The sequence below is a fragment of the Dermatophagoides pteronyssinus genome, unplaced genomic scaffold, assembly GCF_027571235.1.
Source record: "Dermatophagoides pteronyssinus isolate colony J.1.1.1.1 unplaced genomic scaffold, Derpt_VIB-CSIC_2022.12 sq0029, whole genome shotgun sequence".
Classification (NCBI taxonomy): Eukaryota; Metazoa; Arthropoda; class Arachnida; order Sarcoptiformes; family Pyroglyphidae; genus Dermatophagoides; species Dermatophagoides pteronyssinus.
In genome coordinates this window covers 70,071-93,027 of record NW_027461553.1, presented here as the reverse complement: position 1 = coordinate 93,027, position 22,957 = coordinate 70,071, and the positions used below count along the sequence as shown (strand labels likewise).

The 22,957-nt window shown below is 28.3% G+C and overlaps 8 protein-coding genes across 10 annotated transcripts; 3 read left to right on the top strand and 5 right to left on the bottom strand.

Moving 5' to 3' along the window:
- The first annotated feature begins 178 nt into the window (after window positions 1-178).
- Window positions 179-1,878, top strand: LOC113795224 (putative peptidoglycan muropeptide transporter SLC46). Its single transcript, XM_075823471.1, has 2 exons — window positions 179-605; window positions 674-1,878. Exons 1-2 carry the CDS (start codon window positions 179-181, stop codon window positions 1,876-1,878), a joined length of 1,632 nt encoding a protein of 543 aa, XP_075679586.1.
- LOC113795228 (uncharacterized) lies at window positions 1,324-3,529 on the bottom strand. The gene is made up of 2 exons (XM_027345418.2): window positions 3,311-3,529; window positions 1,324-3,246 (listed from the first exon to the last, which is right to left on the bottom strand). Exons 1-2 carry the CDS (start codon window positions 3,325-3,327, stop codon window positions 2,064-2,066), a joined length of 1,200 nt encoding a protein of 399 aa, XP_027201219.2. The 5' UTR covers window positions 3,328-3,529; the 3' UTR covers window positions 1,324-2,063.
- On the top strand, window positions 3,518-5,387 carry Smn (survival motor neuron). Its single transcript, XM_027345419.2, has one exon. It carries the CDS (start codon window positions 3,652-3,654, stop codon window positions 4,714-4,716), a length of 1,065 nt encoding a protein of 354 aa, XP_027201220.2. The 5' UTR covers window positions 3,518-3,651; the 3' UTR covers window positions 4,717-5,387.
- LOC142645926 (modifier of protein aggregation 4) lies at window positions 4,778-5,734 on the bottom strand. 2 transcript variants are annotated; one of them, XM_075823475.1, is made up of 3 exons: window positions 5,647-5,734; window positions 5,276-5,331; window positions 4,778-5,206 (listed from the first exon to the last, which is right to left on the bottom strand). In XM_075823475.1, the coding sequence occupies exons 2-3, from the start codon at window positions 5,280-5,282 to the stop codon at window positions 5,004-5,006; spliced, it is 210 nt and encodes a 69-aa protein (XP_075679590.1). In that variant the 5' UTR covers window positions 5,283-5,331; window positions 5,647-5,734; the 3' UTR covers window positions 4,778-5,003. The 2 variants fall into 2 exon arrangements, with proteins under 2 accessions (XP_075679590.1, XP_075679591.1); XM_075823476.1 differs by having other exon boundaries at window positions 5,643-5,661.
- Window positions 5,735-5,995: 261 nt separating this feature from the next.
- On the top strand, window positions 5,996-9,581 carry Marf (Mitochondrial assembly regulatory factor). The gene is made up of 2 exons (XM_027345410.2): window positions 5,996-8,339; window positions 8,397-9,581. Exons 1-2 carry the CDS (start codon window positions 6,244-6,246, stop codon window positions 8,587-8,589), a joined length of 2,289 nt encoding a protein of 762 aa, XP_027201211.2. The 5' UTR covers window positions 5,996-6,243; the 3' UTR covers window positions 8,590-9,581.
- On the bottom strand, window positions 8,680-9,599 carry LOC142645925 (protein dj-1beta-like). Its single transcript, XM_075823474.1, has 3 exons — window positions 9,392-9,599; window positions 9,184-9,342; window positions 8,680-9,125 (listed from the first exon to the last, which is right to left on the bottom strand). Exons 1-3 carry the CDS (start codon window positions 9,569-9,571, stop codon window positions 8,811-8,813), a joined length of 654 nt encoding a protein of 217 aa, XP_075679589.1. The 5' UTR covers window positions 9,572-9,599; the 3' UTR covers window positions 8,680-8,810.
- Window positions 9,600-9,733: 134 nt separating this feature from the next.
- On the bottom strand, window positions 9,734-11,659 carry LOC113795212 (adipokinetic hormone/corazonin-related peptide receptor variant I-like). The gene is made up of 3 exons (XM_027345404.2): window positions 10,745-11,659; window positions 10,451-10,655; window positions 9,734-10,383 (listed from the first exon to the last, which is right to left on the bottom strand). Exons 1-3 carry the CDS (start codon window positions 11,306-11,308, stop codon window positions 9,734-9,736), a joined length of 1,419 nt encoding a protein of 472 aa, XP_027201205.2. The 5' UTR covers window positions 11,309-11,659.
- A 2,593-nt stretch (window positions 11,660-14,252) lies between these two features.
- On the bottom strand, window positions 14,253-21,776 carry LOC113795217 (uncharacterized). Of its 2 annotated transcripts, XM_027345408.2 has the most exons (6): window positions 20,799-21,772; window positions 16,208-17,749; window positions 15,701-15,955; window positions 15,186-15,482; window positions 14,677-15,124; window positions 14,253-14,593 (listed from the first exon to the last, which is right to left on the bottom strand). In XM_027345408.2, exons 1-6 carry the CDS (start codon window positions 20,913-20,915, stop codon window positions 14,403-14,405), a joined length of 2,850 nt encoding a protein of 949 aa, XP_027201209.2. In that variant the 5' UTR covers window positions 20,916-21,772; the 3' UTR covers window positions 14,253-14,402. The 2 variants fall into 2 exon arrangements, with proteins under 2 accessions (XP_027201209.2, XP_027201210.2); XM_027345409.2 differs by lacking the exon at window positions 15,701-15,955 and having other exon boundaries at window positions 20,799-21,776.
- Between the last annotated feature and the right edge of the window lie 1,181 nt (window positions 21,777-22,957).

Sequence of the window (22,957 nt, the reverse complement as noted above, 5' to 3'; positions counted from 1 at the left end):
TCATTTGTTTATTTATGATATGATCAGGACAATGAAATGATTAGTTTTCTGGTGGATAGAAAATAAATTGTTATGTTTGATTATGACAATTGTTTTTTTTTTTTAAAACTCAAATGTTTTTTTCTTCTTGAAATAATTATTATTTAATTCATTTACCACATTATTTTAGATCATTATTATGGATGAAGAAACCAAAAAATTATCATGGCATCATTATGTCAATATACGACAATTACGTGTCGAACCATTTATTTTACTTTATATGATCGGTTTTTCATTATCGGCAATGGCTGTATCACAATTAGTACAGGATAAATTATGTCGTGTTGATTATGATCAATCATCAATATTTTGTATATCAATAAATTCGGCTGATTTTGATCATGGTGGTGAAACAATTAAATCGAATATAATCAAAGATGCTACCTATATTACACTGTATCGAACATTATTATCAACACTTCCATGTATTATATGGGCATTATTTCTTGGTCCTTGGAGTGATAATTATGTTAATGGACGTAAATATATTATGATTGTTGGTGCAATAGCTGCAGCACTTGAATCAATTATTTTAATTATTAATGCTTCATTATTTGATCTAAGTATGTTTCGAAATTTTGATATAATCATTATACATGAATGATTGATTTTTTTCATTATGATTCTACAGGTGGTTATTATGTTTTATTATCATTTATACCTTCAGCATTTACCGGTGGAATTGTTGCTACATTGATGGCTATATATGCTTATTGTTCAGCTACCAGTGATAAATATACACGTTCAACACGATTTGCAATTGTTGAAATTTGTTTCTGGATAGCACAACCAATTGGTTCGTTTATTGGTGGTCAAATACTTGGCGATGGTGACCAGAATACAAAATTTCAGCTTTATAATTATATACCGGTATTTGTTGTTAGTCTTTGTGCACATATTGCTGCAATTATTTGGGCCATTCTAGTTATCGATGAACAACAATCATTGTTGGATTTACCACAACCAATTCGTTCATCACATCCGCTGCCTTTTGAAATTGATCAGCCAGATGTTGAACCAGGTGTACCGGTAACATGTATCAATAGTGATCGTGAAGAAATCCTAACACCAAACGAATCTATGAATGAATCCTATGCAATGAACTCATCTCTCATATCATTTAATGGAATTTCACAACGATCACGACTAATTTGGAATGAATTTCTAAATATTTTTCATTTAGATCATGTTAGCAGACTATGGCGTACATTGATTCGTCAACGATCTCATTGGGGACGTGAACAGATTTGGATACTTTTCTTTTCGACAGCATTTTTATTGCTTGTTTATCTGAATACAACATTTGTTTTATGGTCATATGTTGAAAAATTATTTAGCTGGCCACCGAAATTCTATTCAAATATTACATCAATGACTGCCATTGGTACATTGATTTTGATGGGTTTAGTATTGCCAATTTTTGTACATATACTTCAATACGGTGATCTACGGTTAGCATTATTGGGCGTTCTATCGTTAATGGGTCAATGTATTTTACGTGGTTCATGGCAACATGAAATTGGCCTTTATTTATCATTCATTGCCGGTACATTAGCACCATTATCAGTGATTGGTATACGATCAAGATTATCAAAAATTATTGAAAATGATGAACGTGGAAAATTATTTGCCTTATTAGCTATTGTTGAAGCTGTTACACCTGGTATTGCTTCATTATTTTATTCAATTATATTTACATCAACAATTGATGTTTATCCGGGTTTAGTTTTTCAAGTGGCTGCATTCATTTTACTTATTCCATTATTGGCAATTATATTCATTGATACATATTGTATTCATGATTATGATAAATCATCATCATCATCGGATCGTTAAGAAAATTATTATATTTTTTTAATTATAAATGCATGTAACAAACAGAATAACGATAACATTTTATACTATACAATTTATATGGAAATTATGATTAATTTTGAAAATGAAATATAACGAAAAAAAAAAAGTTTTTTTGAAATTATTCGATGATTATTCTGAGAACTTTGTTCATCAAATAATGCTTTTTATAAAGGTGGTATTTGTTTTAATAATTCAACATCATTGAAAACAATCTGTGCACCACCGGCAGTTGATGGTATAACATTACCTTTGAATATTTTTGTTTCAATTGAACCAGAATTGGTAGCTTCATGATGTATAAGTGCATATTTCGATGCAACTGAACGACGATTTCCATAAAAATCCGATGTTTTTAATTGTGTAACGGATTTTTTATTTTTAATAACTGGTTTCATTATGGTACCCATAGGCAGCATTAATGTTGGTTGATGATTAATCCATTTACCGTTTGTTTTAGCTGTTTCATGATCATATTTTGGATTGACAACCGGTGTTGCAGCATTCGATCTTATTAAATCACGTTTGTTTGTTTTTTCGGGGCTTACTGATGATTCACTGTTGGAACGTTGTCGTCTTGTTGACGAATTAACCATATGCATAGTTTCCGAAGATGATGCATCAGTATTGAATAGATTTTGAAGAACTTGAAATTTAGCTTCTTGTTGTTGATGATGTTTTTGTTCTTGTAAATTTTTATTAGCCAATGAATCAATCAAAAGATTTTTCATCTTTTCATGCTCGGCACGTAATACGATGGCAATATTTTCTCGAATACTTTTAAGTTTATCCTGAAGATTTTGGCATTCGATTTTTTTCTGATTCAATTGATAAAGAAGACGAGAATTTTCCATCAAAACTTTTTTCATATTCATTTCATACGTTGAACATTCTTCAATGGATGAATGAAATTTTTTCTCATATTCGTTCAATCGAATTCTTCGACATTCAATATCGGCTTTAAGATTTTCATTTTCATCTTTAAGCAAAATATTTTCCTTTTCAATCTTATTGATTGCATCACGAAATCGTTGTTGATTACGTTTTTCTATTTTTTCGTTGATTTCAAATTTTTGCATTCGTTTTTCAATCGCATCTAGCCAATCTTTCGGAAATTTTTCATTATCAATAGATGCTTCAAATGATTCATCAAGAATTGGAATGTCCGGAAGTGGTGGCAATGTTGCATATTCAATATCAACACAATCAATCGATCGTGATGGTTTTCGCAATTTTCGTTCACATTTCAATGATTTTGTCGAAATTTCATCGATCCTATTTCCAGCATTAGTAATCACACGTGATGGTTTTACCGGTGATTTAATCGCAGTTATTTTCTTTTTTCGTACGCTTAATTCGAATAGAAAACGATTAAAAAAATTTGAAAAAGAATGTCAACATTAATGAAACTTACATTGGAAGGGTTGCCATTTTTTTGGAAAAAAAAGAAAGAAAGTTTTCTATTTCATAACACACATCGAACGGAAAAGTGGAATATATGTGTAAAAAAATGAGTCAATTTTCCGTTACTATATCAACCCATATTGGGCAACTCTATTCAAAGTTTGGCGCTTTTTCAAATCACGTGATCAAATTCGACATGCTATTTTGACAACATGCTGCAGCAAAAACTTTTTTTAGAATTTTTCAATTTTATTATATTTGAAAATTAAAAAATTTTTTTACTCAGTTTTTTTCCCTAATTATTTGAACGCCAATATTTAATTCTATTGTTGATCAACGAACACAATTGTAATGAGCTATGAAGAATTGAATGGAATTGTATGGTTGAAACGAAACAATAATAAACAATCATCAAAACAAATAGAAATGAATTCAACAGCACCAGATTCTAAAGAAAATTTTTATCGAGAACGTGAAGAAGAATCTGATGAATATGAAGATGATGAAGAAAATGATTATGGTGTTGATGATGAAATCATATTGAACGATCAGGATGTTTGGGATGATTCGATTTTAATACAAATGTATGAACAATCACAACGTGAAATTGCCGAAGCATTACGTAAAAAACATTCGAATCATAAAAATAAAACCAATGCCAATAATAATGATTCGAAAATAAAACAACAAACAACAACACCACCACCACCACCGCAAACACCAGCAACAGTAACAATAACAACTTCGTCTTCATCGAACACTAATAATGCTAAGAAATCAAAAAATAAGAAATTTTCTCAACCTAACAAAACAGTTATTCAGGATAATAGTACATCGAAGCAACAACAACAACAACAGCAACAATACCAAACAATCAACTGGAAACAAGGAGATTATTGTCGTTTGATATACACCGAAGATAATATTGAATATGAAGCACAAATTATTGAATTGAATCATTCGAATGGTCAATGTTTAGTTCGTTATATTGGTTATGAGAATGAAGAATGGCGACAATTATCCGAACTAAGATCATCAGCTGGAAATAATTTTCGTGAAATGCAAATACAAATGGCCATTAAAGATGGTTATGGTAATATTCAACAGGAACAACCAGAAAATGAAACTGGTGATTATACTGAATATCATAATCAACCAAATGAATTTATGACTGGAACAAGTCGAATAATACCACCACCGCCACCATTTTTTGGTTTAAATTCACAATTATCTTCATCAAATAATCAATCTATTATGATGAATGAAGAAGATACATTAGCATCGATGCTTATGTCATGGTATATGACTGGTTATCATACTGGATATTTTCAAGCACAACGTGATATTCGTAAATCGAATACAATGAATAATTGTCGTTGTCATTGTTCGACAAAGAATCGACAACAAAATGATTAATATATGGTAAAGGGATGTGAATAATAAATAAATAAATAAATGAAATAATAACAAAAAAAAATATGAATCATTCAGATGAATTTTCAATCATTTATTTAATACATTATTTTTTTTTTTTTTGCAATGAAAATTCTTTGTCGATCATTTTCATTTTGGATAAGATTTTATCGGAGAAAAACTGAAATAGTGGATGAATTTTTCATTATCATATTCATTTTCATTGTTTTGTTATGTTAATAATCAAAACATTTCATGACTTTGTTATAAATTAGTGTTATATTCGATTATTATTTTTGTTGTTGTTGCTGTTTTTGGGCTAATTCTTCTTCTTTTTTCTTTTGTTTTAATCGCATCATTTCAGCATCACGATGACGACGTTCATCAAGCGTTAAACCACGATTACCATCTTTTGAATCGGCTGCTTTTTTCTTTTGTTGTTCTTGAAGTTTTTTCTGATTTTTTTGTCTTGCTAATTCACGTTGATTTCCACCTTTTAATAAACGAAACGAATGATATTTTCTTTTTTAATTCGAAAAAAAAACAAATTATAAAAACTTACGGGCCATTTTGGTAGACACTAATAGTATTTTTTAAATAAAATAAAACGAGATCAATCTAAAACGTAGAAGAATTGACGTGGAAGAAATGTGAAATAAATTCAAAAATGATAACGAATTTTTTTCAAACAAATTCGATGATGAAGAAAAATGTCGAATGTTATAACAACAAAAAAAAAATATTTAATTATATCAAAGGCAAAAATCAAGATTATATGATTGAATATTGAATTTGATGAGCCAGCTATTGGCCTATCATTAAGTTGATTTCAACAACAACAACAACAACCTAAATACCGAATTTGCATTAAAAACGCTTCTCGAAATTTCTTCATTCAATTTATTTATTTATTTTTTTTATAAACATACATACATAATAATCGATTTTAACAATCGATATTTTCGAATCATGGTAATTCTTGGAAAAACAAAAATATGAATTACGTTTGATTTTTTTATTTCTTTGACATTTAATTTGATTATGATTAATCTTGTTTTGGTGGAATATCGATGAACTATCAAATATAGATGATGTAGATAAAATGCCAAAATGTCAACAAAAAACAAATGAAAAAATTTTCAATTTTGAGTTTTTAATTTTTCTAAATAAAAAGAAAATTCCGAATTTTACTAAACGTACGTAGATTATGTACGGGCAATGTTATTCTCAATTTCACATTGGCCATGGAACCATTTTTTTCTCTCTCTCTCTGTCTGTGTGTGTGTTTGGTATACCTAATCGAATGCATTTGATCAAAAACATTTTTGTGTTTTCTGGTTGCATGGTATTCATGTAGCCTGTTTTTTGTTTTGTTTTTGCCAAAAAAGAAAAAATTCTTTATTTTTTGTTTTGCTAAATCGAATTTTTTTTTTCGACTTAACAAATTAATCATCGAAACAACAAACAGAAAAATTAAACAAATGATCAAATTATTAAACATATGATTATTGATTTTTGTTTGAAAATTGCATGGCTTCAATTATAAATCGTTCACTGACTCTTGTCTCGAATGGCCTATCGTCTTTTTCACAAACAGCAACAAACAACAACAATAATAATAACATTATGACTTTAGATTTCAATTCAACAGGTGATGATAATCCATTACGGATTTTTGTTTCAGCTAAAAAAGATATAAATGATTTATTTAATAAAGCTGAAAGATTTGTTAAAAATGTTGATCAATTTTATCGTTCATATGATGAATCAATGCTTGATCAAAATAATTTAAATTTTATTGATAATTCGGTTGAAAAAATTGCCGGTATTCGTGATGTTCTTGCACGTAATAATATGAAAGTTGCCTTTTTTGGTCGTACTAGTAATGGTAAAAGTACGGTTATCAATGCCATATTACAGAATAAAATATTACCAGCTGGTATTGGCCATACTACTAATTGTTTTCTACAGGTAGAAGGAACTGATGAAACTGAACCATTTATTGTTTTGGAAAATCAACGACACAATATTGAATCGGTAAAACATTTAGCTAATGCATTAAATACCGAAAGTTTAGGCGATTCAACATTGGTCAAAGTTTATTGGCCAAAATCAAAATGTTCAATTCTACATGATGATGTTGTATTGGTTGATTCACCCGGTACAGATGTGACAGCCAATCTTGATAAATGGATCGATCTTTATTGTTTGGATGCCGATGTGTTTGTACTAGTTTCGAATGCTGAATCAACATTGATGCAAACTGAAAAAAATTTCTTTATCAAAGTAAAAGAAAAACTGTCAAAACCGAATATATTCATATTGAATAATCGTTGGGATGCTTCAGCACATGAATTAGATAGTTTGGATCTAGTACGTAAACAACATCTAAAACGTGATAAAGATTTTCTAGTTAATGATATGGGCGTATTGGATGAACAAACTGCCCAGAATCATGTATTCTTTGTTTCGGCTATCGAAGTTTTACGTGCTCGTCTAGAGCTTGAAGAAGGAAAACAAATCAATACCTCAAACTATGCTCATGGTTTTGAATCAAGATTTCGTGAATTTTTGGATTTTGAGAAAAAATTCGAACAATGTCTATCGAAATCGGCTGTTCAAACAAAATTTGGTCAACATACAATGGAAATAATCAAAATGACTGATGATTTCAGCCGATTTTTAATGGCAATATCGGCCAAAACAATTGATGTAAGAAATGAAAAACGTAATCAGATCAAAATAATGAAAGATCGTATGCAACAAATCAAACAACAATTTCATATATTCACTAATGAAGTTAAATTACAGATTTGTAATCTGGTTAAACAAGTAGAACAAAAAGTTTCTACCGCATTGAATGATGAAATACGACGTTTGTCTACATTAGTCAATGATTTTGATCGACCATTTAATACAGATGAAATTTCATTGAATTTATATAAAAAAGAACTTCATGTTCATGTTGAACAAGGTCTTGGTTCAAATCTTAAATCACGATTATCATCGGCATTATCCTGTAATGTTGAAGCAACTCAACGACAAATGATTGATGGTGTTAAACGATTCATATCCGAAATGAATTTTGATCAACTTTTATTGAATCAAGTTTCATCACAACAAGATTTTAAACTTATTTATCGAATCAATTGTGAATCATTATGTTCAGATTTTCAAGAAGATCTTGAATTTCGTTTTAGTTATGGCTTTTTTCAATTAGTTCGTCTATTGACCGGTGGTGGTGGTGGTGGTGCTGGAAATTCATCGAAAAATGAAATTGATAAAAGTAATTTATCAATATCACAACAACCAAGCAATAGTTTAAGCCATAATCAATCATTAATTCGTACGACTACCGATCATCTTGATCTATTAGATAAATTAGCTAGTTCACGTTCTACAATAATTGTATTGGCCGTTGGTGGTAGTTTAATTCGTGTTATTGGTTGGCATGTAATTGCCATAACCAGTGCCATTTATGTATTGCTATATGTTTATGAACGATTCTCATGGACCACAAAAGCCAAAGAGAATGCATTCAAAAAACAATATGTAGCACATGCAACAAAAAAATTACGTCTTATTATCGATTTGACTAGTGCTAATTGTTCACATCAAGTACAACAGTAAGTTTTATATTTCCGATTATAACAAATTCTTTAAATTTCTTTATTTCATTACAGAGAATTATCATCAACATTTGCACGTTTGAATCGAATGGTCGATCAATTTGTTGAACAGATGCAAAAAGATATACAAAAATTAGAACAAGAAGTACAACTATTGAATCAACAGGAACAGATGATTACTGTTTTGAAAAATGAAGTTCGTACATTAACATCAGAATTGCAGAATTTTTCAGAAAAGTATTTATGAATAAACAAAAGTAAAAAAATTCATCTATACAACTTTATTACATTCGCTTCTACAAAATAATCTACGATGATGATGATGATGATGATAAGATAAATGAAAAAAAAACAATTATTATTTCAATTATAACTAATTTTTTTTTTGTATTTTAGAATTTGTGAATATAGTTTGACAGTTTTAAATTTTTCTTGTTGAATAAAATAAAAATATAATCAAATTAAACTTTAAGGCATTTTTAACATCATTGGTGGTTGAATTTCTTTAGCTTTTGTTTCACCCAATAATTGTCTGACAATTTCCAATGCAAATTCAAATGCTGATCCAGGTCCACGACTTGTAATAAGACCATTATCATTGACAACACGATCTTCACTATATTTGAATTTATCTGTTAATTGTTCGGCAACGGATGGATGTGATGTAATACGTCGATTCAAACCAACATCATGATGTTTCAATGCAATTGGTGATGCACAAATGATTGCAATCACTTTTTTATCCTGTTCAAATTGTTTCAATATTTTTCCAATCATTTCATCCTGTTTTTTAATCATTGTTATTGATTGATAATACTTCTTTCTATATTGAAAATTTTACCTTTGCGAATGTATTTGCCGCTTGCATACCACCAGGCAAAACGAATGCATCGAATTCATTAACATTTATAGTGGATAGATTTTTATCCGGAACAATCATCACATTACGGCTACATTTTACCGGATTTATTGTATTCAGTCCAGCGATGGTTGTATCAATCTGATAACAATTGATTTAAGTAAATGCGAAAATTCATTGAAAAACAAACCTGTGCACGGCGAAGTACATCGGCCGTAATGACCAATTCCATTTCTTCTGCACCTTCAGTCAAAATTACCAATGCTTTTTTCGTTGACATTATCGAATAAAATTGTTGTCTTTGATAATCAAAATGATTAAATATTAATTTATTTTTCAATAATTGTAACGTACGATTATACAAAAACATAATTAACAAATGATAGATAGATGGAAACAAAAATATCGATTATTAATAATCGATTGTTTAGAAGTGAAGGGATTCGACAATTTTTTTTTTTTTTTTGATGAGAAAAAGAATAAAATCTTAAATTCATTGAAAATTTGGCTTGTCAATTCAATCAATTAATCATCAATCATCTGTATGGCTATATTTATTCGATTGACAGCTAGAATTTGATGATTGATGATGATGATGGTCCATATTATTATTATTATTCTGATATAATGTTGTTGATGTGTTTAAGCCTGAATAGCTAGTCTGATCATCAAGATATATTGAACGATTTGATTGTGGTATATTAACCGTTTGACGTTTCCAAAACGATAATCGTCTTAAAAAATGGCAAAAATGTTGACGAAAATTCATTGTATATGAACCATAAACAAGTGGATTAACACAGGAATTTGAAACAGCAAACATAAATAAAGCATCTTTTAAATCTTTGTGCATATTTTCTACTTGTGGTTTATAGAAATGAAATAATAATACAATCGATGCATATGGTGTCCAACACCAAACAAATGCCATAACAATAATAATTGTCATACGTAATGTACGAATACGTGCTTTTTCTACCTGTGATAGATCGGAACGTCGTAAATGGAATCGACTTTTACTACGATTATTATTATTATCATTTTGATCATTATTATTATTATTTTGTTCATCACTAACACCCGAACCAACTGAATTAGTTTGTTGATGACAATCTTGATTATCATTATTGATATGCATCGCTGTACGTTGATTACATTTTTCGACATTATTATTTCGATTATCTATAAATAATGATTGAAAAAAATGAAGTATTTAATAGTGTGAAGAAGAAGAACAAATCTTAATTACCTTTTGATAATTGTATTGATCTTTTATATATTTCCCATATAATTCTTACATAACAGAATATAATTATAATCAATGGTATTAGATATAATGCAGCAATACCGAATGTACTATAAAGTATTTCTTGTCGTTCGGTTAATGAATTATATGAAACACATTGTACAAAATCTGGATATTGTGGATGTGATTCAGTATGAAATACAATTGTCTATATAATATATTATTTGATTGATTGATTTGAAATGAAATGAAAATCAATATTATAATTTGATTAAACAAACGAAAAAAAAAAATTACCTGTGGTACACTACAAACAATACTAATCAACCAAGCAAATGTTAACATAATTTTACTACGACGATGTGCATCATTAACTTTCATTGGATGTATAACAGCAAAATAACGATCTAATGATATACAAACTAATACCATACTGGATAAATATGGACCAAATGCACGAAATGCTTGCATAATTCTACAAACAATATCACCGGCAAGCCATTCATTTGTTATACGCCAACAAATTTCCAATGGTATCATTATATATGTTACAATTAGATCGGCAATTGTTAAATTTAAAATCATTAAATTTATACGTAATTTTCGATGACGATTTTTTATCAATGATATAAATACGGTTGTATTACCAATACTTGATATTATAAATAATATACTATAAATAATGACAACAATTTTTGAACTCATATATAATTCTTCTGTTTGTTGTTGTTGTTGATTTGATGTATTATGATTGATGATTGAATGTACAATCGATGTTGTTGTTGTTGTTTCAACATCTGATGATGATTCTATCATTGTCATGTTTACAAATGATGATGCTGTAATATGATTATTCAACATTGATTTTTTTTTTTTGGTATTATTATCATCTATTATTGAATGAATGAATGAATTCAGAAACAAAAAATTTTTTCGTTACAGACATGAAAATTGTGTGAATTAAATTTGTTTTTGTTTTTTTTTCTTCAGTGGAAATTCGGAACCAAAAAAAACAAATGTGCAAAACAAAAACACCACTCTGCCTCCCCGACCCCTCAGAAAACGAAAAAGAAAAATTCTTGGAACAAGAATCCATTTAGGTTTGTTGCAGATGTGGAAGTGAATAAAAAAAAAAAACGTAGAAAAAATTCGAGCACAAAATATATAGAGCTGTTGAACTAACAGGAATGAATAGATTCGAATCGAACATCATCATTCAAATATTCTATATATATACATCTCTTCTGGTATAGGAAGAGAAATATTTGATTTTCTGGAAATTCTTCTTCTTCCTCGTCTTCTATTTTCAAATTCTGTTTTTCAAAATAGGTAAGAAGAAAAAAACCAATCACTGAAACAACCTTGAATCAGGAAAATGATATTTTCGAGTAAAAGAATTTAATTTTGATTTGTTTCATCCATCAAAAAAAAAAAAGAAAAAATGATAAATTTTTATTTTCATTAGAGACATATTTATATAATTAATAATAAGGTATGTAAGTGAATGTGTGTGTGTGTGTGAGTGTTATGTAATATTTCAAAAGTGGAAAGGTCAAAGGAATCAAAGGATTTTATAATAATAATAAAAAAAACAATGATTTGATGAGTTTGTTGTTGTTGTTTTTGTTGTTTTTTTTTTTGAGTGGTGACAAAATTTCAAATTCAATAAAAGTGTAACAATTATGATAATGATGGAATTGAAGAAAGAAAGAAAAAACAAAAACATACCACTTTGATAGGTTGAATTCAAAATTTGAAAAAAATTTCTTCAAAAAAAAGAGAGGTAAGTGAGTGAAAAAAGAAAAAGAAAAATTCATTTTAAAAAAACCAACAACAACAACAATGTTAATCAATCAAATTTTGTTTTGATTGAATAAATCGTAATGTAATGTAATGATGATGATGATTCTTTTATTATTTTGGCAATGCGAATGATTTCTGAGATTACAACTCTGTGTGTGTGTGTGTGTGTGTGTTACGTTGTGTAGAGAATATTCTGTGTCAAACAATATTTACAATCGAGGTGTGTGTGTGTATGTTGATGGGTGGGTGAATGTGCTGAATATTTATTTAAAAAAAAAGGTGATGCATGTGATGAGAAAGAGAGAAAAGAAAAACCAAAATTTTGCAAAATAGAAAAATTCCGTGTAAATTCATACCACATACACACACACACAGGTCTATAGAATTGGATAAAGGAAAAAGAATTTAGAAAGAAAAAAAAACAACCAAAGAAAGAATTTTTGCAAATTTGAAGTATAAAAAAGAAAAGAAAATCTGGTTCGTTTGACCTGATTGATCAACAGGTTTGAAAGTTTCCATTTTCCCCGATTTTGCATAATGGTAAGAAACAAAAAAAAAATTCAAGATATAAGAATGTAAAATGTAGAAAATGGATGAAAAAAAAGATTTAAAGAGTGGTGGTGGTTTATCGTCATCAATCAGTGTGTGTGTATGTGAATTCTTGTGATAACCAAACGAAAAAAAAGAAGCCAGAATCATGATTTTTAAAAAATGAAAAAATTTCAACAACCATATTCAAAACAGGGTCTATCTGGTCATAAATTATGATCACGATTTTAGTTTGGTCAAATTCGGTGTTTGTGTGTATGTTGGTAGGTGTGTGTGTGTGTGCATATTTAAGAAACATAGGTGCGGTTTATTCAGAATTTTGTTTCAAAATTCAATTTTTTTTCACTTCACTTCACACACACACACAATTTTCTTCAATGAAAAAAAAAGAAAAAGAAAAAGAAAAACCCAAGGTAGATTGATTAGATTAGTTTATCCTGAATGTTTGTGTGAGAGTGTGTGTTTATCAATGTTAATTTGATGATTGGATTTAAATTGTTGTTGTTGTTGTTGTTATTCTCGATTGTATTCACAGGGCGGTTTTTTTAAAAAAATCATTATTTGTATAAAATGTTTGTACAAATGATGAAATTGAAAAGGGCAGCAACAATATATATATGTTTCAGAAAATTTTGTGTTTTTTTTTTGTTGTAAATATACCTGGATAGAAAAAAAAAGAATAACAAGAATATAACAGGTAGCAAAAAAGGGAACCATGAAAAATGAATAGAATAAACACCGGAGAAAGAAAACAATATCGATTGTTGATCATCAAAAGTATATTGGCAAAACAAAAAAAAAGAAGAATTTTCAAGAATTTCCGGTATAAATGATGAAAAATGGACGTCAATAAAGAAAGAAAGAGTGAGGGAAAAAAAATTTGATTTCAAATTGATTGTAAACACACACAAACAACAAACACACACACAAACACAAATCACCCATTACATTTTAAATCAGGAATATATTTAGTGAAATTTCACAGATAGGAAAAAATTGTTTCTGGATATATATCTGGATCTCTGTGAATGTACCATTTCAGTGTAATTTGATTGATTGATCTGATAGATAGATGATAATAGAATTAAAGACTGGCAAAACAAAACAAAACATAAAATCTAATAACATAAATCGGAATTAACATTGAAACAAAAAAAAAGAAAAAAAGAAATAGTATCGAATGAATAAAACATGAATGAAAAAAATGGGAAAAATTTGTTTTCTTGTATTCTAAATCAAATCATATATGGTTTGGTTGTTGGTTATGTTTTTCTTTTGTATTCAAGAGTTTAATCTCATTTATTTTTTTTTCCACTCCAAAATCTTAATGATGATGAAAAATTGATATTAAAAAAAAAAAGTTTAAATAATAAATAATTTAAGTGAAGAAGAATGAAACTTTGGTACAAACACACACACACACACAAGAACACATAAGGTTTTTAAGGATTGGACTTTGTAATAGGTAATGGGTTTATAATAAATTTTTTTTTTCTCTGTGCCAAGATAATTCCCGTTTCAAAAATAATATTGGAACAAATGAAATTTATATTGAATCCGGTGAACAATAACAAAGTCAAAACAAAACAAAAAATATTTTTCATCATTGATGATTTGTTTCAATGTCATTCAACATTTGTAGACTATCTAGATCGAATGAATCGAATGTTCCAACTGTTCCACGTATATCATCATTATGACAACCAAATATATCAGTATCGAATGAGCTCATATTATTGAGATCTTTGATTAAATCATTCGATGTTTGTAATGTTTCATCCAGATTGTTCGGACCTATATAATATTTGAAAAAAAAACAATATAAAATATGAGGATTATTACTGGTATAATGATAATTTATTTTGTTCATTGTTTACCAGTTAAAATAATATCCGGTATACTTGATGGTGTTTGAGGCGTTGTACAATGACTTGAATTTGACAAATGTTGTTGCCCATTATTTTGTGTTTGATGCTGTTGATAAAGTCCAGGTAGATCAGTTTTAAGAAATGATTCTGTTGGCATTGTATTCAATGTTAATGATTGACTTGAATCATAAAAAAGACCATCATTTTGACCAAATGGTGATCCTTGTTGGTGATCTTGTTGTGTTGAAGGTGGTTGTGAATTAAATTGTTGTTGCTGTGATTGATGCTGTGGTGATGATGACATTACAATTGTCGATGTATTATCATTAAATTGATTTAATGTGATTGAATCAAGATAAAATACATTGGAATTTTGGCCATTATTTCCATGTTGCTGTTGTTGTTGTTGTTGTTGCTGCTGCTGCTGCTGTTGAATCATATCGGCCGTACAAGCCATCTATGAATAGAAAAAAAATAGAATTGGCAACCAATTTACAAGCAAAATAAATAATAATTACCACATAGCCACCGGGTTCCGTATCATTTGTCATACGAAATTGTTCCAATTGATGTTGTAATAAATTGGCTTGCTGTTGATTTTGATACGATGGAGAACTATATGATTGATTAAAATGTTGATTTGTCGAAGTCGATGCATTTGATAGACCATTCGGTTGATTATTACCTCCACCACCAACATTATTGATAGTTAATTCGGGTGAATTTGATGGTGATATATTCTGAGATGCGGGCGATGTTGGTGCAGAACACGAATCACTTGGAGTTGTACTGCGATGTGCCCCCATCGTTGCCATCTAAGAAAAATAAGAAAATACAATAAAAATCGAATGAATGAAAATAAATCAACAAATCGATCAAATATTCCGAATAATTTTGGAGAAAAAAAATCAATTAAACGATCCAAATTCTGGGCAATTGTTTCTATTTGCAATTTGTTTTGGGTTATTATTCTTTCTTTGTTTAGGATATTGATTCAATAGCAATAAAATCTGAATAATCAAAAAAAAATTACATTGGGACAAGTCATTGTAATGGGCGTACTGGTTGCATGATTTCCGAACTGAAAATGATTATTCATTTGTTGGTGATGGAAAGATGAAGGTGATGTCGAATGGCCATTTATTAAATTTACATTATTTAAATTATTCGATTGTTGTTGGTGATGTTGATGAGGAGAATTTGGTGAATATTGATGATGATTATAAGGTGATAATGGAGGTAAACGATTATCATCACCACAACATTCGTTTGTAACCATCATTAAACCCTAATAGAAAAGATAATGGGAATTTTCATTTATAATGATTCTAAGGTTAATAATATGAATACAGAAGCGATGAAAAATGAAGGTCAATTGATAGTTAATAAGGAAACCTTAAATTGAATGAATATCTGTTTGTGTGTTATTTCGAGTTTAAGCTTAAGGAATAGTTGTTTATTAGATTTGGGAATCTTAGGATGCTAAAAGCTGGATATTTGGATGATGCTTTTGCAAATGAAAATGACAATCATAACATACTTGCTGCTGTTGTTGCGTTTGTTGAGCTTGTTGTTGTCGTGGATTACCCATGACCATTGTATTGGCATTATGATGTGCACGACGACGTTGTGCTGTTGGTGATGGTGATGGTCCTGGTGATTGTTGCCGACGATTTGGTGATTGATTTTTTCGTGATTGTGTTTGTTGTTGCATCATTGTGCACGGTGGCGGTGGTGAAAGATTGGAATTGTGAGATGATGTTGGTGAATAAGGTGAATCCGGTCCATTTGAATAAGATGAATTTGTATTCACATTATTCGACATATGTTTCATAAGATTTTGTTGTTGTTGTTCATCAGTTGTACCATCTATTGGTACATTTAATGGCACAGGAAAATTTAAATTAGTTAGATCCGGTAATGAACCGGTATTGGATGATATTGTTATATGATGTATTTGATTCGTATCATTTTGATTATTATTATTGGTCATAGTACCATCTTCTTGACTGGGATAAATATTTATACCCGGTACTTCACATGAACGTGGTCTTAGATGGGCATCTGGTAACGATGCACTGAGTAAAAATTTATCATCAGTATCATTATTACCATTATTATCATTATTCATTGCGCGAACAATATTCCAATTCATCATTTGTTGATTATCACTGCTTGAATTAGAATATAATATTGTTGCACCATCGATTACCATTGCTGCTGATCCGCTACTAATTGTAGTTCCCGGTGTTTGACCCGGTGAATTATTGCAGGAATCTTGAGGTGATGAATTATTTGTTGTTGGTGAATGTTGTTGTTGATTATAATGATGTAATATCTGATTAAAACCACCAATTACATCGATCGGTGATGTTTGTTGTTGTTGATGATGATGATGATGATTTGTCATTAATGATGCTGAATTATTACTACTTTGGTGTAATGCTGAATCGGAATTCGTACGACGCCATTGTGTTTCGGCATCTGGTGGACTTAGATATGCATTATTATTCATTGAATAAGGCGATTGAGATCGACGATGTGCATGCATAAAACGCATGGTTTGTTGTTCATTATATCCTGATGATGATGATGTTTGTGATGTTGGTGACCTATTACCACCGCTCATTACGCCACATGACATTGATGAGATATTATGGCTACTATGATGACGATGTCCAGAACTGATTGCCATTTGGCCACTAATACCTGCATTTGTTGTTTGATGATTTCCTGTTACCGAATTATTAAGTGTATTTCTTCGTGAACATGTTGATGATGTTAGATCATTATTATTGATGATATTATCATTTTTAATCTCCTGTAAATTATTCAAGGCACTTTGTAAATCAATACATGTGGTTGTCACATTAGTGCCATTTGAGCTTTGATTGTTATTATTATTATTATTATTATTATTGGAAATTGAATCCGTAGGTTGTTGTTGTTGTTGTTCAATATGATTAACATTCGGCAATGAACCAGCACGATTGGCCGGATTAAATGTAGATGTTATATGCAGATGATTTTGTGATTGAATTGGTGGTAGAGGTTGTACCGGTTGATTATTATATGATGATGTCTAAAGATTTGATCAAACGAAAAAAAAATGGAAAAAAATTTATTAAAAGATAAAAACAATAGAGCAAGACAAGAAAAAGAAAAATGATAATTCAAATAAGCAATTTCGTGTTTGTTTGTATTATTTGATTTTTCTCATGATAACAATAAAAGAGCTCGAAAAAACTTGGAAATGAGATCTACAAAAAAAATCGATTATTTTCCAGAATCGTCAAAATGAAAACACACCGAAAAATAAGCCGAAAACAATAATTGAAAAAAAACCAACAACGTTAGATTCGAGAAAACTCAAAGAACGAAAACGAAAACAAAATATTAAATCACTATTCAATGAAAGAATTAAAATCTTCTGTTTTGAAAATTTCTTACATAAATCTAAAATAGTAAACGAAATTATCCATTGCCCACGTTAAAACTTACAAGATTAATTGATTAATCAAAAAAAAACATTCAATCGATCATCACTTATAGATTTAAATTTCATCTACTTGATAATCCTAATGATGATTACATTTTGTTTGTTGTTATTATTGCACTTTCATATTTTTTTTTCTTCATAAAAAAAAATTCAAGAAAAACCATGAAAAAAAGGCAAGATTGTAATTTTTTTTCAACAACAAAAAAATTGATTGATTTTCAATACCAAACAAACAAGAACAAATTATCACACGATGGCTGCAATTTTGTTGTTGTTGTTGTTATAATTCTTTGGTTGTTTCAACATTTTTTTTCTACACAATTTTGCTTGTCTGTGATTCGCATTAATAATTTCATTTTCAATTTTCGTTTTTATTTTTCAATTCTTCTCACAATTAAATGTAATTTATCGATCAAACGAAATCCAATTCTAATGAACGAACGAAAAATGAAAAAAAAATCCAACAACAACAACAACAACAACATTGATGGCCAAGGACAATTTCCAATCAAAGGGAGAGAGAGATTATTGAAGAGGAGAAAATCAGTAGCGACAGAAAGCAAGAAAAAAAATCTTCAAAGTGCAAAAAAAAATGTTGTGCATAATAATTATCATCATCAACATTAACAAAATGATATATTCTATTTGTGATTAACGCCATCGTCGAAATGGAATGCAACGAAAAATAAAAAATAAAAATAAAAATTCTAATGAAATGAATGAGAGAAATAAAAATCTGATTTATTCAATTTTATAATCATAATCATTTTTGATTTATTCAACAAAAAAAACGAAACAAAGCAAGCGTTCATCATTTATCTGATTAATAATTTGTAAGAATTAGACAAACAAATAAATTGCATTGTAATAATATTAATAGAAATAGGGTTAGAATTTGTCCAGAATTCTAAGTAATCGGGTTAGAGTTGATTAATTTTATTTTTTATTTTGAAAAAAAATTAAAATCAAGCAAACCATTGACATTAACAATGAACTTTTCTACTTTCAGTTTTTTTTTTTTTGTATTTTTAAATAAATTTTTTAATGTTTATATAGCGAAAGAAATAATAACGTATTTTATCATCATCATCATCATCTTAACTATAATGATGATCCATCTATTCTTGAAATTCTTTTTCACTAACAAAATTTAATACCAAGGTAACTCTAAGAATTTTTCATTTTCATTTGTTTTAATAATTACGAAACCGACATAAAGATTTAAAGGTTTGAAAGTCAACAAAAAAAAAAATTCACTGTTATATAACTCTTTTGGGAAAAAGGATAAAGTTTATTTTATTTTTCATTCTATTCTTATACAGGATGTTTTTTTTTGTTGAAAAAAAGAAGTCATCACTTTTAAAACACCCTGTATTCCGAAAAGAATATGGAAGCTGATCACTGATTTTCCTGGCCCAATTAAATATCTTCATTTTTTTTTCTTTCAGTCAGTATTTATAGATTCATAATTCCAGCAAAATAACAAATCATAAAAATAAACTCGATGATAATGATGACGATGACAACAAGCAAAATTAGAAAATAAAAAAATAATAATAATAATTATTATTATTATTATTATTATTTGAACTTGTCATCATTATCATTATCATCCATGATGATGGTTGTTGTCGCCCAGCCATTTAATAATGTTGTTATTATTATTATTATTTATAAAATAACAAAATGAAAAAAAAATAAATGAAAATGAAAATTGAATGTCATTAAACAAAATCATTTTTTGTGTTCATTTTTTGTTCATCTGTAATTTTATCGGTAAGTAAAAAAAAAATTGAAATTAAATTGTTGTTAGAATTCTTTTTTTCGTTCTATATTGAATAGAATTTGCTAAATTTTTAGCATTCAAAATCATCCAACAAACATGAGAATATCAAATGAAATTTTATACATTGTAATAAACAGAAGAAGAAAATTGAAACTTTAAACAAGAATTAAACAAATAAACAATGTTCAATGAAAACAAAAATGGCCCAAAGCCTTTGACAATGAAATAAAAAAACAAATGAACAAACGAAAAGGGAAAAAACCCATTCATTTAAACAAATAAGAGAAAAAGAAGTACAGAAAAATATGAGAATATAGAGAACAAAACTGAACAACAACAACAACAACAACAAAACATTAATGAAAAAAAAATAAACAGGACAAACATCAACCAATATGGCTAATATTTCCTTTCAAATTTATGAAAACTTTTATAAAATTATTATATATAAAATCTTTTGCAAATACTTAATATGGCTACCAATATTCATCTATAATGTATGGCCAACAATAATGACACGATGATAATAACAATTAAATTATTTTTGTTGTTGTTGTATCGCGTCATTGATGAATCGTTCAACGTAATTCAACGTGATTGAATTTAACAAAGAAAAAATAAATAAATAAATTGAATGAATCGTCAATCGTTTTTCACAACAACAAGTGTTTTTATTGGAAAAACGGAAATACCAGATGGATAGAAACTAAAAAACATTTTTTTTTAGAATTGAATTAAATTGAAACGACAATAAATCAATTCTGCAATATGGAAAAATCAATTTAAATAGAGTTTTAGTTGTGAAACATAAAAAAATTTAAAAAATTTCTTTTTTGTTAAACATACCCTATTTCTAGTGGCGCCCATTACTTCTCTCATAATTTCCTCGAATGCTGCAGTCTCTTCCGCTTGTTTTTGATTGTGCAGAGCAATCTTTTCGCTAAATTTTCGTGGATTAGCCATTTTGTTTGTTTGTTTGTTGTTTTTGATGAGTCGATGGCTTTCGTTGATTAATTTTTTTCTAATTCATTAATTTTGAAAACAAAACAAACAAACAAAATTTGCTATTGTAGTCGTCGTTATCTTTTACGAATTACAAAGAAAAAAAATGATCATTTGAAAATTTAAATAAATTGTCAACGTTATTTGATGATGATTTCAAATTAATAATAATGGTGAATTGACGCAATATCATTATAAAGTTGTTGATGACCACATAATAGCGAAATGCAACGTAAAAACAGATGCAAACAACAACAACAACGAAAACTTTTATTCGTTTTTATCGAAGTTTGTCTTTTTTTTTTTTTGTCAAATGAAATCGATTGATTTCAATCAATTTAACAAACAAATTTTAATTGATTAATTCGCATTGCCCATAATCAATATTATATGATACAAAAAACAATGAAAAAAACACACACAAACACAAACACTATGTATGTTTAAAGATGATGGTGATAAGTTAGTGATGAAAAATTCAATAATTTTTTCCTATCCATCATTTTTAATGTTGTCCAAACTGAAGAAGAAGAAGAAGAAGATTCCATGTTTATATTTATAAAGGATTGAAATTTGTGTGGGTCTTCATCTTCATCTTCATCATCGTCATCATCATCATTATCATTCGGATTAATTCTTAGTGATGAAAAAACAAAAACAAACATTACAAATAAACAAGCTCACTAATAGATCTTTGGATATAATTTTTTTCACAATAATTTTTTTCATCAATTACAAACAGTAATCATTATGAATATGGACCTAAATGCACTTGATTTTTGGATAAAATATTATCGTTGATAATGATGATAACGATGGAAATTGATAATAATAATAATAAAAAACAACAATAAAATCTAGTCTACAATTAAATTGTTTTTTGTTCCTATTTTAATTTCAATCAGTTGATAATTATTATTAATTTTTGTAGAATTTTTTATAATAATAATTGATGCCAAATGATGATAATAATAACATTGTTCAATCTGATTGTTTCTTCAATTTTGTTATTTTTTTTTATTTTTTGTGTTCATTCAAACAAACAAACAAACAAACATACACATTGTATAACCACACAAATAACCTAATAAGTTCGTTGATTTTTCTTTCGTTTAGTTTGGTGACTTGTGTATATGATGTTTTATATATTTTTTTTTGTTGATTTTCTTTCAATGATGATGATGATTTTAGATTCTATTTTTAGACAAACAAATTACAAACATTCATATATGCATTCATTACATATATAATAATAAATATATAGATGAATCAACAAACACACATCTATACACACACATATATTTCCAAACAAAATATTATATTCTTTCCAAAAAAAATTGATGATATTTCTTTTCTTTTTTTAAGAAAAAGAAACTTTTAAAATTTAAATTTTGTTAAAAAAAAATCGCCAATGGTCGATACAAATGTAACAAAACATTCGAATTCGAACGATAACAAAAAACAAACATTCGAATTCGAACGTTTTGCTGCTGCTGCTGATGTTGTTGTTGTTGTTGAAGATTCGATTTTCAAGGTGTCATAAATTCTAAATCCAAAATGAACATCATTGATCAATAACAAATATCAATGTATTGATGATGATCATGATATCATGATGATCATCATTATAATTATTTTGTTTTTTGTTGCAATCAATCAAGATATATAGAAAAACACAACATTAATAATTTGATGCTAATAATTTAGTTGCTGTTTGTTGTTGCAACGTTGATGATAATTTTTTTAATGATTAAATAAAGAAAAACCAACAAGAAAAAAAACATTATCAAAACAATGATGATGATCAACCACCACCATCAACAACAACAACAACAACAAAATTGATGAAAAAATATCAAGAATTTTTTTTCAATTCCGAAAACAAAGACAATAACAACAACAACAACAACAACAACATTAAACTTTAAAATCTTTTTTATTTTTTTTGTAGATTATTTTCTCTGAAAAAAAAAGAATTTTAATGAACAGAATTTATTATTATT

Excerpts from the sequence above, each read along its gene's own strand:
- Smn (XM_027345419.2), top strand. The coding sequence starts at position 3,652 with ATGAGCTATGAAGAATTGAATGGAATTGTATGGTTGAAACGAAACAAT.
- LOC113795224 (XM_075823471.1), top strand. The coding sequence starts at position 179 with ATGGATGAAGAAACCAAAAAATTATCATGGCATCATTATGTCAATATA. Across the intron at positions 606-673 it reads TGCTTCATTATTTGATCTAA|GTGGTTATTATGTTTTATTA; the intron begins GTATGTTTCGAA and ends ATGATTCTACAG.
- LOC113795217 (XM_027345408.2), bottom strand. The coding sequence starts at position 20,915 with ATGGCTAATCCACGAAAATTTAGCGAAAAGATTGCTCTGCACAATCAA. Across the intron at positions 15,483-15,700 it reads TTACAATGACTTGTCCCAAT|ATGGCAACGATGGGGGCACA; the intron begins GTAATTTTTTTT and ends TATTTTTCTTAG. Across the intron at positions 14,594-14,676 it reads ACCGGATATTATTTTAACTG|GTCCGAACAATCTGGATGAA; the intron begins GTAAACAATGAA and ends AATATTATATAG.
- Marf (XM_027345410.2), top strand. The coding sequence starts at position 6,244 with ATGGCTTCAATTATAAATCGTTCACTGACTCTTGTCTCGAATGGCCTA. Across the intron at positions 8,340-8,396 it reads TGTTCACATCAAGTACAACA|AGAATTATCATCAACATTTG; the intron begins GTAAGTTTTATA and ends ATTTCATTACAG.
- LOC113795212 (XM_027345404.2), bottom strand. The coding sequence starts at position 11,308 with ATGTTGAATAATCATATTACAGCATCATCATTTGTAAACATGACAATG. Across the intron at positions 10,656-10,744 it reads TTGTTTGTAGTGTACCACAG|ACAATTGTATTTCATACTGA; the intron begins GTAATTTTTTTT and ends TATATTATATAG. Across the intron at positions 10,384-10,450 it reads ATCAATACAATTATCAAAAG|ATAATCGAAATAATAATGTC; the intron begins GTAATTAAGATT and ends CATTATTTATAG.
- LOC142645925 (XM_075823474.1), bottom strand. The coding sequence starts at position 9,571 with ATGTTTTTGTATAATCGTACGTTACAATTATTGAAAAATAAATTAATA. Across the intron at positions 9,343-9,391 it reads ATGTACTTCGCCGTGCACAG|ATTGATACAACCATCGCTGG; the intron begins GTTTGTTTTTCA and ends AATTGTTATCAG. Across the intron at positions 9,126-9,183 it reads CGGCAAATACATTCGCAAAG|GATGAAATGATTGGAAAAAT; the intron begins GTAAAATTTTCA and ends ATTAAAAAACAG.